This window comes from Hyla sarda, chromosome 3, assembly GCF_029499605.1.
Source record: "Hyla sarda isolate aHylSar1 chromosome 3, aHylSar1.hap1, whole genome shotgun sequence".
In the NCBI taxonomy this organism is placed as follows: Eukaryota; Metazoa; Chordata; class Amphibia; order Anura; family Hylidae; genus Hyla; species Hyla sarda.
The window spans coordinates 256,167,564-256,184,264 of NC_079191.1; the positions used below are offsets into that span (position 1 = coordinate 256,167,564).

General features: G+C 41.4%; 1 protein-coding gene across 1 annotated transcript in view; it reads left to right on the forward strand.

Moving 5' to 3' along the window:
- Positions 1–1,708: 1,708 nt before the first annotated feature.
- The window catches only part of TPD52L1 (TPD52 like 1), a 132,635-nt gene continuing 117,642 nt past the window's right edge, over positions 1,709–16,701 (forward strand). Inside the window, exon 1 of the mRNA XM_056566468.1 lies at positions 1,709–1,865. Coding sequence (XP_056422443.1) covers positions 1,844–1,865 — 22 coding nt within the window. The 5' untranslated portion in view covers positions 1,709–1,843. The remainder of the gene's footprint in view (positions 1,866–16,701) is intronic.

The window sequence follows — 16,701 nt, forward strand, 5'->3', positions numbered from 1 at the left end:
GGGCCAAGGGTGCAAATATTGAGCATAGTTGTCTACCCTGATACTCCGCCACTGCTTTCGGCCTCTTTCTCCAGTGATATCTGCAGGAACTGCCCCTCAGCCAATCACTGACAATGGCTTCTTTCGACATCCCCTTTAATCCACTTCCTTCCTGATAGATTCTTCCAGTATATTTGCTATTATAATGCTTATAGCTAGATGGCATTGACATTTTGATATATTACAGTGAACATACATTTATTTAAGGTTCCAAAAAATATTTTCCCCCTGATATCGTTATAAAACACATCAATGGAACGTATAAATAACTTGTAGATATCAATATTTGTATTTGGACATCATTCCTCATGTCAGAACTGAAGGAAGACCCAAAGGTGAGGGGTATAAAATAAACACTACTGATCTCTTTCTTTAGGTGTAATCTATCTCAGATTTCTTATGTAGAGCGTTTCATCTCCCCTTTACCACTCACTTCCGCAATGTGTGTGTTTCACTCCAGCCCACTCCCTAAATGTGTGTGCAATCCCGCCGCCCCTGCAAATATTTTGCCACAGCTTTTAGAGATAGCCCCCTGTGTAGAATTTATTACCCCAGTGCCATTTCATTACCCAATGCCCCCCCCCCACCCCGTGGCATTTCCTCATTCTCTTGTGCCATTATATCCCCCACTTGTGCCATTTTAACCAACCAATCAGCGGTTTACAGGACTGCGTAGGGTTGTGTGGGACTCACTGTATGTTCTGTGACCGCCCACTCAAGATTAAAAACTGCCTGTTCCCACAAGTTTTAGGTTGGATCCTGTTGGACTCCAAGATCCTTTACCCTGCCTATTCAAGCACTGCCCCCTCTTATTTTAAGAAGAGGTTCATTAACTCCACTATTATACTGCTCTTTGCCCCATCTGCTGCAGAAAACCACAATTTACACCTTACAGTCTGCAGATCATCTCACAGACAGAGGTGGCAGCAGAGAGCACTGTGGTAAGACTGGAAAGAACTACACAACTTCCTCTTGGGCATTCATCAACTGATAAGTACTGGAAGGATTAAGATTGTTAACTAGAAGTAATTAACAAATCTGCTTAACTTCCTGGCACCAGTTGATTTGAAAAAAAAATTTCCTCTGGAGTACCCCTTTAAGTTAAAAGTGTACCCTCTCCGAAAAGATCTGTAAAGATGCACCTGTAAAGATGCACCTAGTCTGGTAGATCTAAGTTTTTACATGGTTATGAAATTTCTCATTGACTTTTAACATTCCTAGCATTTTGGGCAGTGTTTCCCAGCCAACGTGCCTCCAGCTGTTGCAAAACTACAGCTTCTAGCATGCCCGGACAGCCTTCGGCTGTCCGGGCATGCTAGGAGTTGTAGTTTTGCAACAGCTGGTGGCGCACAGGTTGCAAAACACTTATTTAGGGAGTGTATTATTTTAAGAATTATATTGGTAATATAAGCAATGGCTCATAGGGTATAGAAAATCTATGATAAGATGGAGTAGAATATTTTATTGTGATACGTTATAGTACAATGCCATGTTGTCTATAGCCATGCAAGGCATGAACCCTCTCATGACTAGTTTCCCACACGTTGATGGGGGTACTTGCCCTCGCCTTCAGAGGGTTAATCCCCCACAAGTCCAGTGAGCTCTCTTTTCAGGGGTGTGTGTTATGGATGATGTCAGGGGAAAGAGGTGGAGTAGACCCAGCCAGGAGTGGGAGGGAGAACACTGGCAGCTCACTCTTAATATTCAGACATCCCTGCCTAGTACTGAGATACAATAGCAAGTCTCAGCTCTGGTTTATATGTGTGCTTCCTCACATACGGCTTGAGGCGCATACAAACCCAGCATGGAAAACAAGCGGCAGCCAGGTCAGTCAGTCAGTGTCATTTGTGTATGTATTTGTCTGACACCTGCCATGTGTGGGGATAGGATTCTGTGCTATCACTCCTCACCACAAGTTCACACAATGACTGGCGCCACTACATTGTCACAGCTTCTGGGCACATTTCTCAGTTTGTATAAGGTGGCGATACCTCACACTGATCCTCATGGCGACACATTGCTAGGTTGTTGGTGAATGAAGTTCACTTCTTACTCCTTCACACTGGAGTAAATGATATCATGGGCGCTAATACCCAATACATGGGACTGTTACCTGCAGGACCTTATAGTACTGGATGCCATTCATGTACGTCTGCAATCGATAACCGGGCACTTCATGGGCAATACAAATTAATGAAGCAGTGTGTCTCATTATCTATGTATCTATCATCTTATATCTATCTATCTCATATCTATCTCGTATCTATCTCATCTATCTATCTCATATCTATCTATCTATTTCATATCTATCTATCTATCTCATATCTATCTATCTCATCTATCTATCTCATATCTATCTATTTCGTATCTACATATCTATCACATATCTATCTATCTCGTATCTATCTCATATCTATCTATCTATTTCGTATCTATCTATCTATCTCATATCTATTTGTCTATCTCTTATCTATCTATCTCATATCTATCTATCTATTTCGTATCTATCTATCTCATATCTATCTATTTCGTATCTATCTATCTATCTCATATCTATTTGTCTATCTCTTATCTATCTCATATCTATCTATCTATCTCATATCTATCTATCCTCTCATATCTATCTATTTCGTATCTATCTATCTCATATCTATCTATTTCGTATCTATCTATCTATCTATCTCATATCTATTTGTCTATCTCTTATCTATCTCATATCTATCTATCTATCTCATATCTATCTATCCTCTCATATCTATCTATCTCATATCTATCTATCTCATATCTATCTATCTATTTCGTATCTATCTATCTCATATCTATCTATTTCGTATCTATCTATCTATCTATCTATCTATCTATCTCATATCTATTTGTCTATCTCTTATCTATCTATCTCATATCTATCTATCTATCTATCTCATATCTATCTATCCTCTCATATCTATCTATCTCATATCTATCTATTTCATATCTATCTATTTCGTATCTATATATCTATCTCGTATCTATCTGTCTATCTCATATCCTCTATCTATCTCATATCTATCTATCATCTATCTATCTATCATCTATCTATCTCATATCTATCTATCGATCATCTATCTATCTCATATCTATCTATCATCTATCTATCTATTATCTATCTATCATCTATCTATCTCATATCTATCATCTATCTCATATCTATCTATCTCATATCTATCTATCTATCTATCTCATATCTATCATCTATCTATCTCATATCTATCTATCTATCTCATATCTATCTATCTATATCATATCTATCTATCTATCATCTATCTATCTATCATCTATCTATCATCTATCTATCTCATATCTATCTATCGATCATCTATCTATCTCATATCTATCATCTATCTCATATCTATCTATCTCATATCTATCTATCTATCTCATATCTATCATCTATCTATCTCATATCTATCTATCTATCTCATATCTATCTATCATCTCATATCTATCTATCATCTCATATCTATCTATCATCTATCTATCTCATATCTATCTATCATCTATCGATCTATCTGTCATCTATCTATCATCTATCGATCTATCTGTCATCTATCTATCATCTATCTAGTTAGCTAGCAAAAAAAAAAAATCTCACTGCAGCACACATAGTATGATGAATAAAAAAATGCTCAGTAATTTATTCCATAATAAAAAGTGTTTTCACAGCAAGCAACGTTTCGACCAGGCTCACCCAGTCTTTTTCAAGCAGTGGCTGAGCCTGGTCAAAACGTCGCTTGCTGTGAAAACACTTTTTCTTATGGAATAAATCACTGAGCATTTTTTCACCATACTATGTGTGCTGCAGGGAGATCCCCTTTTGCTGTACAAATGGTGGGCTTCTGACCATAGCCCCAGAAACTGTGTGCACCAACTACTTTTTTCTACTCTTCAGGTGTGCTGTTCTTCTCCCTATTATCTATCTATCTAATATCTATCTATCTATATATCTATCTATCTCATATCTATCTAGCTATCTATCTCCTATCTATCTATCTCCTATCTATCTATCTCCTATCTATCTATCTATCTCATATCTATCTATCTCATATCTATCTATCTATCTCATATCTATCTATATCATCTATCTCATATCTATCTATCTCATATCTATCTATCTGTCTATCTATATCATCTATCTCATATCTATCTATCTCACATCTATCTATCTGTCTATCTATATCATCTATCTCATATCTATCTATCTCACATCTATCTATCTATCTATCTATCCCATATCTATCTATCTCATATCTATCTATCTATCTATCTATCTCATATCTATCTAATATCTATCTTTCATATCTGTCTATCTTTCATCTACCTCATGTCTAGCTTTATATCATAAATATCTATTCATCTTCTATCTATTTCATATTTATCTACCTATCCATAGCTTTTTCTCATATCTATCTTTTTGTCTGTGTATTTTTATATTTATCCATATCTGTCTCTCATATCTACATTCTCTCTCTCTCTCGCCTATCTATCTCTCCATCCATCCCTCTCTCTGTTTCTTTCTCTCTCGTATCTCCCTAGATCTATCTATTTATCTATCTATCCAATGAATTTCAATTTACCTATTTATCTATATAATTCTAAAGGGATTCAATGTCATTTAAACATTATGGGGGAGATTTATCAAAACCTGTGCAGAGGAAAAGTTGACAAGTTGCCCACAGCAACCAATCAGATCGCTTCTTTCATTTTTCACAGGCCTTGATAAGAATGAAAGAAGCGATCTGATTGGTTGCTATGGGCAACTGGGCAACTTTTCCTCTGCACAGGTTTTGATAACTCTCCCCCTATAAGTTACGGGTTAGTCCTTGCTTTCGGCATGCCAATGAAGCAGAGTACCATCCCAGCTGTTGCAGTTTGATATATCTGGTGACACGATTTCTCATTCATACCTGTATTATACAAAACAACAAACATACATATATGAAATGGACCAGGCGGGAAAAGAATTCTGCTATATATTAGAATGGGCAGAAAAGCTAAACGTACATATTCAGTAGGAAAATATTGTTTAGGCATATGGTATATTTAGGACAATATTTCCATGCATTGTACTGTATTTTAGCTTTATTCTAGGCAGCCTCTGAGGAGTGGTAGTAGCAGACAGGGTTAATAATGGTGGTCCTTGTATTCTGCCGGTGGATAGGATGTAAGTGTGAGTGGCAGTATTTATTATGTGATTACCTCTAGTCCCGGAGTTTGTAGGTCACAGAACGGCATAAATATGCAGAATAGAATTGATGTTCGGCAATATTCATTACCATTAATTGCAGCTCACGAATGGGAATCCTTGGTAGGCAGCAACACATTCGTTTTCCAGCAGGGATTCCGGCTAAGACTTTTACCCTAATATTCAGTCTCTTCTCTATTTCCATACATGTTCTGCACATGAGGGAGAAACGTGTCAGAAACTGTGTCAGTTCATAAATGGTTAGTCCTAAAAACGACTTCCCGTCATGACAGATCACACATGGCCCCTGGATTTTAGTCCTTTAGGCCACTTTCACATGACAGTATTTTGCTCATTAATTTTTACAAGTCAAAACTAGGTAATGGTCTAAAATACGAAAGAAATACAATCCTTTCCAATCCGTTCTTCTGTGTGCGTAGATGCCACACGGAGACTGATGGTTAAGCATGTGCGGCTGCTCCATTCATTCCAGGGACAATGGACTTCTGTTCTCATGTTCTTTGGTGGTCCCCAACAGTCAACTGGTTATCACCTATCGAGGTTATAGGTAATAATGTTAAATCTTTGGATAAGGCTAGGTTCACATGTGCAGATCTCCATCTCTATCGCAGATTCTGTTCAGAAGGAGTAAACTGAGCCAGTAGGTCTACTACCTGATGGACACCAACGGATCCCGAGAGATTCCATTAACTTTAATGGGGTCTGTCAAGTTCCTGTGTGGTGTCCTTCATTATGTAGGATTCTAAGGCTAGGTTTAACATAAATACATCAAACAATTGCCAAATGGCTTTTTTTTGGTGAAAAATCGCTGTGTACAGATGTTAGATGAAAGTTTTTTCACTCATCTTTTTTGGACTCAGGGGCAGTTTTCCAAATCGCAGCAGGTTTACTCTATGACTTTTTTGGGTAAAATCCTGCCATAGAAGAATGAGGGTTTAGCATTGCCCTTTTTTCTGGTGTTTCTTTCCCCACTTTTTTTAGTAGAAACCCTTGGATCACATGAAAAAAGAATCACACGACTTGTCATGATACAAATGCAGGGAAAGACTAAAACCTAAAAACTATTAAAAAGAAGAAGAAAAAACACCACAAAAACTGAATCCTTGGAGTGCAAAATACAGTAGAATCTCCCAATAGCGGACACTCATGGGGAATAAAAAAGTGTCAGCTTTGGGAGATGTCCCTAATTGGGAAAAAGGCTCTAAATTCTTCCTAAATGAAAGAATTCTCTACTGTGCTCACTCCAGAATGTAATTACCTATAAAACATAAAAAAAAAATACTACTGTAGAATCTCCCAGTGTCGTTAAATCTCCCCATATCACCCCCGTATCATTTCATCCCCCCCTTTATACCCTGTGCCATCTTATTCCCCGTGATTTGTGTCAAATTGCCCCCCCCACCCCTTACCCCCCTGTGCTACATCATTTCCCCTTCATCCCCCCTCCCCGTGCCATTTCATTCCCCCCCCCCACCCATAGAGGGGGGGGGGGGATTTGGCACAGGGGAATAAATTGGCACGGGCGGGATCAGGGAATGATCAGGAATGATGTGTCCGGCGGACGTACAGAAGCAGGAGATTACTGTTTAAACTTTGGTATTTCTTTTTGCTTCTGTGCTGGGGCTTCTGCAGAGGGGTGCAGCGGGGGGGCTTGGGCCCCTTACTGAGGTATTGGCTGTACCCCCTGATGGTGGCCCTGTGTGCAAGGTAGGGCCGGCACATTAGGCCTGGTTGTCCCCACTGGGAGTTTTTACCCCTAATGGGAGTACTTTGTCTCCTGATAGGAATGTTTTGTCCCCTATTGGGTGTGTCCGCATCCACTATTGGGAATGTCCCCTATTCAGAGGATGCAAAAAACATTAAGTCTTATGGGACTCTGGCGGGGAATTAAAAACTATCTGCTATTGGGAGGTGTCCCCTAAGGGAGATTTTACTGTAACAGGGCGAGTCAGAAAAAAAGTGGAGACTTAAAGCCTAATGGGACAACAATACTGCACAATTAATGAACAGATATATATTTTCACCTTTGCATTCATACAGCCAACTTTTTTTTTCTTTTTCTTTTTTATTGACTTGGCTGTGTGTAACTGTTTTGTAATTTTTTTTCAGTGCGGCTCAATGTACATGTTTTGTGTGGCCTAAATATAGAAAATGCTGATTTTCATACTCTCTATTCTTCCCACTAACCTGTTAAATTAAACCTTCAAGGCTGACTGCAGTGAGTTTCTCCAGTCACTGGGAAACGTCATCATTAAAGGGTTATTTAGCCGGCAGAACCAGTTCTAGCTCTGCTGCTGCCTGAGGCAAATACTGAAATGCCCCCACTGTAATGTACAGTAAATCTGAAGCATAAAAGAGTAACAGTGTACTGTACATCTATACAGTTACAGAATAACTACTGTCCTTACAGTCCTGACTGCTTGCATTTAACATATGTGCCCTGCTGGGCATTTGGGGGTTATTGGGTCAGTGTAGCCAGTGGTATAAAGCAGATGATGTTAGACAGTATGATTTATGGTCACTTCATGTAGCATGCCAACCCTAAGGGACTAAGATATGGCACGGTAGGTTGAGATCAGAGGGTCTTCTGATCCAGGTCATAGTCAGGGGGCTGCCCATAAACCTGGAGTTGTTAATAAACCATTCAGCAGTTTTTGGCCTACTGACTAACCATTGCTGCTGCAAGCAAGCTAGAAAGTTCCATGGAGCTGTCAATCTTGAAATAGGTGCGGGTTCCAGAGGTGGGACCCACATCTATAAGACACTAAAGACATGCCATAAATGTGGAGAAGGCAGTAGAAAATTAAAAGAATACCCGTAAAAATATAGACATTGGCCCCACTGTTACTAGTACCCGTGGACACTTCTGATGAAGGGTGTGGTCAAGTAAAGACAAGCCCATTTTCGTATTTTTCACTAGACATAGGCATGGTGCTGAGGGTCCTTGTGCTGGAACAACAATACATTGTTTTCACCAGCAAACTATGGGTGCCCCTTGCATTTGTTCTCTAAGTGAATAGGTAACTGTCATACCTGGCCATGTTGTCCTAGTTAGAATTGATGCCTGCAGTGCTTTAGATGATGGGACATATGACTTAAATAGGGTTACATACTTTTAAAAGATATGGCTCAATGGAGTTGAAATGGAAAATAATGCTACTGCAGTGTAAATGTTATGCTTTATGCCTAGGCCATTTCCATTTATTTTTCACAAAGCTGTTACCTGAAGTCTCCAATGAATTTTCTGACCCCATATTTTATGTGTGCTTGCTCCTTATTTTTTGGCTTCTTCAGCTTTGGGCAGTCTAAAGTCTTCCCACCCAGGGGTCAAGACCTGGGGGAAAAAAGTGTGAAAATTCAAGATTTCCACTCAAAGGCTGGTCCTGCAGGACTCCTGCTAATGGGAACAGTGTTCATGGTGTGGAAAAAAATTTCCTTCTTTGCCCTCCACTTAAAAATTGTTCCTGGTAGTTCTCCAGAGGAGAGGACAGCAAGACAGGGTGGCTTCTTGGGGAGGTTGCTGGCTCAGGAGCAGTCTTTCATATAGCAGTAACACTTAACCATCATGGGTATAGTACAGTGTGTCAGCTGATGGCTCTAGCAAATCCTCAGCCCCCAGTCCAATATCCGAAAAAAGACATGTGCAATGCAAGCTTTGCAAACTTTCACTTTTTCTCCAGACTTTTTCAATATTCAAAATTTGGCATGTTTGAGATTTCTTCACTCCATCCAGAGCCTCCGATTCCCGGCCATCAGCTTTGCATTCATTGCAGTCTGAGCATTGTGGCTCTACAATCCCACAAGCACAAACAATGTTTTAAGAGCTCTTGCTCCCTTTGTAAAGAATTTGGGGGACATCCAACGATACGGACAACCCGTTTCAAGGGTAATGCTACCCTCTTCCATTGGTAACATATAAATACAGTCAGACAAGGTCATAACACTGGAACCAGTTGGGGTACACAGGGTGGATATGCACAGTTTGATAAAATCATAACAAGTACATATTAATGTTATAAAAGATTATATCAGAGTTAATATAAAAGGTGTATTATAAAATTTAAATTAAATTTAAAAAAATGCATTAGACTAGGATCGAGACACAGGAGGATCATCAGATGTTCCCAGCAAATGTGAGGAGGGATATCATTGGTGGATAATTCTGATGGAAGAGGTATAATCTTATACTAAATGCCCCCCAGGACCATCACTGATAGCTGTGGACTGATAGCTTGACTCATATGGGAGCCATTAAATACACTTTTATGGAAAGAGGAGGTGAATGGTCAGAAACGGAATAGAATGGCTCCTTAGCGCATACCCAACCCAGTCTCCCCTGATGGCACATGTTTAGGTAGAAAGAAACATCAAACAAGTTGCTTTTTTATTATGCATTGTGACATATAAAAAGTAATATCACAACTGATGTATGTGGTTATCATATTGCATAAATAGAATCATAAAAGTAATATGACACAATCCAATTACAAAGAAACCAAGCAATACATGCAAAATGTATTAGTAAACATGCTAAATGTTTTAGTACATATGACAAGAGATACAATAGAAACAGAACCAACTAACAGCCAAGCGTGTACAACAGAAGGTATAAAACATAAACATATAAAACCAACTAACACCCAACAGAAGGTATAAAACATAAACAGTAAATGGAGATAAAACTACAGCCAGTTGTAGCTATAGGTTTTAACAGGATAAAGTAATTAGAACAATTGCAGTTCTACAATATAAGAGTAATGCTTCCATTCAGACCAGTGATCTTCAAACTGTGGCCCTCCAGCTGTTGCAAAACTACAACTCCCAGCATGCCTGGATAGCCAACAGCTGTCTGGGTACGCTGGGAGTTGTAGGATTTTTTGCTACTGGTGACTTGACTCAAACACAGGCCTCAGACATTAGAGGGGTTGTCCCATTAGGACAAATAGGTCTAAACCGATGTTTTATATGAAATTACAAGCATTTCTCTTTTTTTGTTTGAACGATATATAGTTTCACACTGAAGTGGGTCACACATGCTCAGTTAAACTACATTTTCGTAAAAGTATTGTATGTTGATCCCCACTGTGCATTTGCCCTGTATGTGCCCTGTCCATTAGCAGCAGGGTCACATTTCAGTGATCAGATCCATGAGGGAGAAGAACACTACAGGGATGTAAGTTAAAAACAGGATAGGGGATAAGATGTCTGATCGCGGCCACATGAACCACCCGCGATCAGACACCCCGGTGTTATGAACATTAATTAATCTGAACATTTACCCAACACCCTCCATTCATGTCCATGGGAGGGGGCGTGATGGCTGTCACACCCCCTCCCATAGACATGAATGGAAGGGGCGTAGCGTGAAGTCATGGCCACCGGAACCATGCCAACACGTAGATCGCAGGAGGTCCCAGAGGCCAGAATCCCACGTTTAGACATCTTATCCCTTATCCTTTGGATAGGGGATAGGATGACTTGGGGCTGAGAACCCTTTTAATGTGCATGGTTACTTCATAGTGGAAACTGCCAGGAAAGATCATTTAGTGCCAATAAACTAATATTTAAGGACAACTGCAGCATTATAACACTTATCCCCTATCCCCTGGATAGGGGATAAGTGTCTGATCGCGGGGGGTCCGACCGCTGTGATCTCCCGCGGTCTCCTGAACGGGCCCACGCATTAAAGCTCAGTAAGAGCGGCTAGTGCATGTAGCGTGGACCTAGAGAGGTCGACGGTTACACTCCCTCCCCATACAGTTCTATGGGAGAGGCGGGGAGGCACGAACGCTGCATCCCACCTCTCCCATAGAGATACATGGAGGAGGCGTGTCAGCCGCAACATTCATCATGTGCAGGAGATCGCTGGGGGTCCCAGCATTCGGACCCCCCTGTGATCAAACACTTATCCCCTATCCAGCGGATAGGGGATAAGTTGTTTTCGGCTGCAGATGGGCGTAATAAGGAAAAGTATAAGCTTAGTCTAAAAACAGTAATATGACCTAAATTAATACATTCAGACTTGTCACTTCTTCCTCCATGTTAGGACTGGAACATACTGTATCTAGAGAAACCAATACATCATAGTACTTACTTGTTTACTCTCCTATATCTTTAGGATAACTTTGCTAGCTGTATATTGCCAACTTCAGTTGTTCTCACTGGAAATTTAACTTGACAGATTTTTTTGGATGAAGTAGACTTTCCTATTACAGGCAGAATTCATTGATATTATGTGATCTAGTTTTGTGATGATTGACAAATATCATGTATAGGTTTGACATTTGCCAGTCACTGACATAACATAGCTTCAGCTTAGAATGTCATAGCTACTTCTACTGATAAATCATATTTGAACTAATGTGAGAAAATAATAGTTCCAATATCTTCTTTCTGATTAATCCATTTATTGGCAGGTGAAATAAGTATTGAACACGTCACAATTTTTCTCACTAAATATATTTCCAAAGATGCTACTGACATGAAATTTTCACCAGATGTTGTCAACAACCCAAGTAATCCATACATATAAAAACAAATAAGCTCAGACATTAAGTTATGTGTAATAATGTGAAATGACACAGGGAAATATAATTAATCACTTGAAGAAAGGGAGGTGCAAAAAAGCATGAAAAGCCAAGACAACAGCTGAAATCTATCAGTAATTAAAAAGCAATCCAGCCCCTTGTCAGTGCAAATTAATATCAGCTGGTTCAGTTACTACTGATGACTTAAAAAAGACTCACACAAGGAACATCTTATTATGGGTAAAAGCAAAGAGCTGTCTCAAGACCTGCACAACCTAATTGTTGCAAAATATAGCAATAGTGTTTGTGCATGTGCATATTAAGCTTCTGAATGTTCCAGTGAGCACTGTTTGGGCCATAATCAGGAAACGGAAAGACAATCATTTTACCATGAATTTCCCTCGACCAGGTGCTCCCTCAAAATTTCTGCGGACTGAAAATAATAATTAGAAGAGTTGTCCAAGAGTCAAGGACCACTTGTGGAGAGCTTCAAAAAGACCTGGAAAAAGCAGGTACTGTTGTCTCAAAAAAACAGTATGTAATGCACTCCTCAACCATGACCTGTATGCACGTTCACCACGCAAGACTCCATTGCTGAATTAAAAGCATGTTTAAGCTCATTTAAAGTTTGCTGAACATTTGACAGTGAAATACTGGGAGAATATAGTGTGGTCAGATAAGAGCAAAATTAAACCGCCTGGATGCCATAATATACACCATGTTTGGAGTTAAAATGGCACTGCACATCCCCCTAAAAACACCATTCCAACAGTGACCTTTGGAGGTGGGAGCATCATAGTGTGGAGCTGCTTTTCAGCAAATGGTACTGGATATAATTGAAAGAAAGATGAATAAGAGAATTTACTGAAACATTCTTGAAAAAAATCTGCTGAGAGACACAGATTGTGTGTGTGTGTGAACAGGATTCAATCCCCATGCAAGAATCCTATAGGAGCTCATATACACTAAAACAGCATATAAGGGGACATCCTAATTACAGCCTCTGAAGGGCTCATCTTTTGCTACCACAAATCTAAAGCCTTTTTCAAGGTTCATACCTGCATATACCTGAATTGAATTGTGTTCCTGAACCAGCTACAGTAGCCAGTGAGGTGCAGTGATCTGCATCTAGACTGCAGTGTAAATCCAGTTCTGGTGCATTTCTTATTGTTCAGCAAACACCTTCAGTACTCATTGTTCTGTCATCCCTGCCACGCAAAAAGCGTGTTCAAGTTACACGAATCTAGCATACAGTTAATACAATTCTGGTGCATTCAGGATTGTTTCACAAACACCTTCAGTACTCATTGTGCTGTCATCTCTGCCACAAAAAAGCGTCCAAAGTGTTGAAACTTAGATTTGACAAGTTGGTTGGTGCCAATTCACCCAAAAAGGATAAAAGTAAAAAAAATAAACCTGGAAAACATGCTGGAAAGGGTAGAGAGCAGAAGACCCCCGCCATGTTCTCTGCCAGTAATAATATTCATGGAAGTATTAGTTCAGATAGCAGCAACAGCAAAAAGGTATCGTGTGGTAGTAGTGTCAGCTGTGTCAGCCATCCAAAGTTCTTACTGCCTGAGAGAGGTTATGTGACAATATGACAGTGAGCCACTGGTCAGTGGATTCCTTCGCATCTACACTCACATGGGGAAGTGGAAATGTCCTTCCTAGATGCTGTGCTTCCTCTACTCTGGCTTTGCCTTCCCCCCACTGCAACTCAGTAGGATAGCACTAGACAAGAGGAGGAGTTTTGCAGGGACAGTCAAGCTTTGGAGTCTGTTGGCGAGGTGGTGGAGGTCGAATCAGTGATCGAGCCCAGCACAAGCAGGACCAGTGGTGGTAGGCGTGGTGGGGATACTGTAAGGCGTCAAGGTGGCTATGCTGAAGTCCATGCAGAGAGAAGTGGCATGGAGGATGAGGAGTTTGACGTTGACCATGATGGGGTATTGGACAGGACGTGGGAACCCCCTGGGTATGAGCTGACGTGTTCATAGCAGAAGGGTAGTGACAGTGTCAGCGAAGAAGAGCGTAACCGAGGTAGAGAAAGAAAACCTGTGAAACATAACAGGCGTAGGGCTGCTGGTCTGATGAGCTCAGGTGACGGTGACGCTGCTGCATGTTCAGGTTATAATAAAAAAACATCCTGTTGAGGGGTAAAGTCAGGTGGTGCAGTCTCTGTCCGATATTCTGATGTGTGGAACTTCTTTTCTACCTTACCTAATGCAGAGAACGTGGCAATATGTCGTCTGTGCAAACAGAAAGTAAGCCGTGGCCAGGGTCTGAGTGTAGGTACTAGGTCTCTACATAGGCATATGGAGCATCATCACAAGGCCATGTAGGACAGTCGAAATTCCCTACAATGCAAGTAAAACGCTACTACTACTAATGATGATCCTCCAGATCCCTCCCAACTGTCTAACAGCAAGGCCTCTTCCACAGGCAGCACATTTACGGGCTTTGCCTTATCTGTGTTGTACCCTCCTCCTCTCCTAATCCTGTCAGTCATTCATTGGGGATTCCATGTCCTCTAGACAACAGTGTTCGCCCAGTGACTCTGTTGTAGTGCGCCTCAATTTGTACCTGGCCAAGTTGATGGTGGCACAGGTCCTCACATACCATCTTGTGGACTCCATGGCCTTTAGGCAACTAATGGGGTGTGCCCAGCCAAGATGCCATGTACCTAATCGCCATTATTTTGCACAGAAAGACTTGCCTCTTTGCACAATTATGGGGCAGAGAGGGTGGGCCACTTCATGAACTTGTCTGTGTGCAGAACAGTGCATACCACGGTTGATATCTGGAGTTGTAGCTACAGCCAGGGGCAATACATGTCTGCAGAACATCCTGCAGAACCAAGCTCCACCGCAATGAGGCCAGGAAATTGTAGTCACACCTCCACGGTTGCGCCGATCAGGTTCAACAGCTGTCACCACCAGCCTATCCTCCTCCTCCAGGGACATCTTGCACCCCACAGGGAAGAGTGTAGCTTACTCTCCTCCTCCTCTACCCTCCTTTCATCACTGCAAAATCAAGCGCTGCCATGCTGGGTTACACCTGCTGAGCCTGGACAAGAAAAGCCACACAGCGGAGGAGCTGCTGCCCTGTCTGCAACAAGAAGTTTCACACTGGTTCGCAGGGCATGAACTGACATTGGGAAACGACGTTGCCAAGAGCTGTGTGTAGGTGGCATGACACACTCTCACGGTTTGGCACACGCGCTAAACCTTGTGGTCAAACATTTCTTGACAACTTGTCCACGTATGAAGCCAGTGGTGTCTACGTGCAGGAAAGTTTGCATCCGGTTTAGCTGTTCATGTGCTTTTAAACATGACTTGCTTCACCTACAGCGCCAAAACAGTCTTCCCCAACACTGCTTTATTTGCCACAGTTCTAACACGGTGGAACTCCCCTTTAAACATGTTGGACTCTATGGAAGAAAGAGGGGATGAGGACCTTACACAAGGTGACACTGATTAGGATGAGGAGGAGCATGACCAACTTTGTCAGTATGGGACGGGGGTGGAACAAGCTGGGCCCTCAGAAAAGCTGACAAGCATGGCTAGCTGTATGCTTTCCTACTGCACAATAAAAAGCATATTGTGGGCTTCAGGGGAAAAGAAGAGTACTGGATAGCCACACTCTTAGACCCTTGGTATGAACCCAAAATGGGGGAATTTTCTGGCCTTCTGAGAAGAAGGCTAAATTGGGTATGTATAAGGAGAAGCTATGCATCCAGCTTGCCATGGCTTTCCAGCAACAAACACCTGCTGAACGGGGGTCCAGTCTCCGCTCTCTGCAGACTCAACGTGCCACTACCTCTGCCAGCACTACGCCAGCAAGTGGTGGTATTTTGACGTTTGAGCACATGATGGCGAAGATTCGAAATACTGTATGCTCCCCTGACATGAGTCATCAAAGGGATGTAAACCACCACCTCAACAACCAGGTTGGGGCCTACCTCAGCACCACCCTTTCTCTGACAGACACCATGAGCCCAGACCCCGTGTACTTCTGGCTCATCAGATTAGACCATTGGCCAGAACTTGCCCAGTTTGCCATGAGTGTTCTGTCTTGTCCACCCTCTAGTGTGGCTTCGAAAGAGAGTGTTCAGCGCAGCAGGCGACGTGGACACCCTGAAGCGAACAAGATTGAGAAATTTAAATCTCTTGTGCCAGACGCCACTGATTAGGCAGTACTACCACCAGTGGCAGTGCTGGATGCTAGTGACATGAGTCCGCCATCTCATGCTGTACGCTAGTGACATCAGTCTGCCATCTCATGTTGTACGCTAGTGACATCTGTTCACCATCTCATGATGTACAATAGTAACATCAGTTAGCCACAGCCCACCACCTTCCTGTCACTACCAGTCCGCCATCTCATGCTGTACACTAGTGACATCAATAAAAATATAGTAAACCAGTCCTCAAAGGATTGCGAAGAGTGAAAAATTGATATATAAATAGAGAGAAAAGGATGATATCCAGTATAAATGTCACAGTAAAAAGTTGTAAATCAGTATTTTGGACCTGAAATATGGCTAATTAAGTGTATAATATTTATTATACATAAAATAAAATAGTAATCCACTACTATCGAAAGAGGCTAGATGTGTTTCAAGGCCGCGGGCCTTTTCCTCAGTAGCTCTATTAAGGGCCTTTTCCTCAGCTTCTATTAAGCTACTGAGGAAAAGGCCCGCAGCCTTGAAACGCATCTAGCCTGTTCTACCTGTTCATAACTACCACCTCTTATGACTCTTGCTTCAACCATAATTTGGAAGCGCTGTAACTCCCTTAATTTGGTACCACTCAACCACGCACCTTACTGCTGACACGAGGACGCTACTACAGACTATCGTTCTGTTATCTACTACCATCATCCTGTTTCCTATAG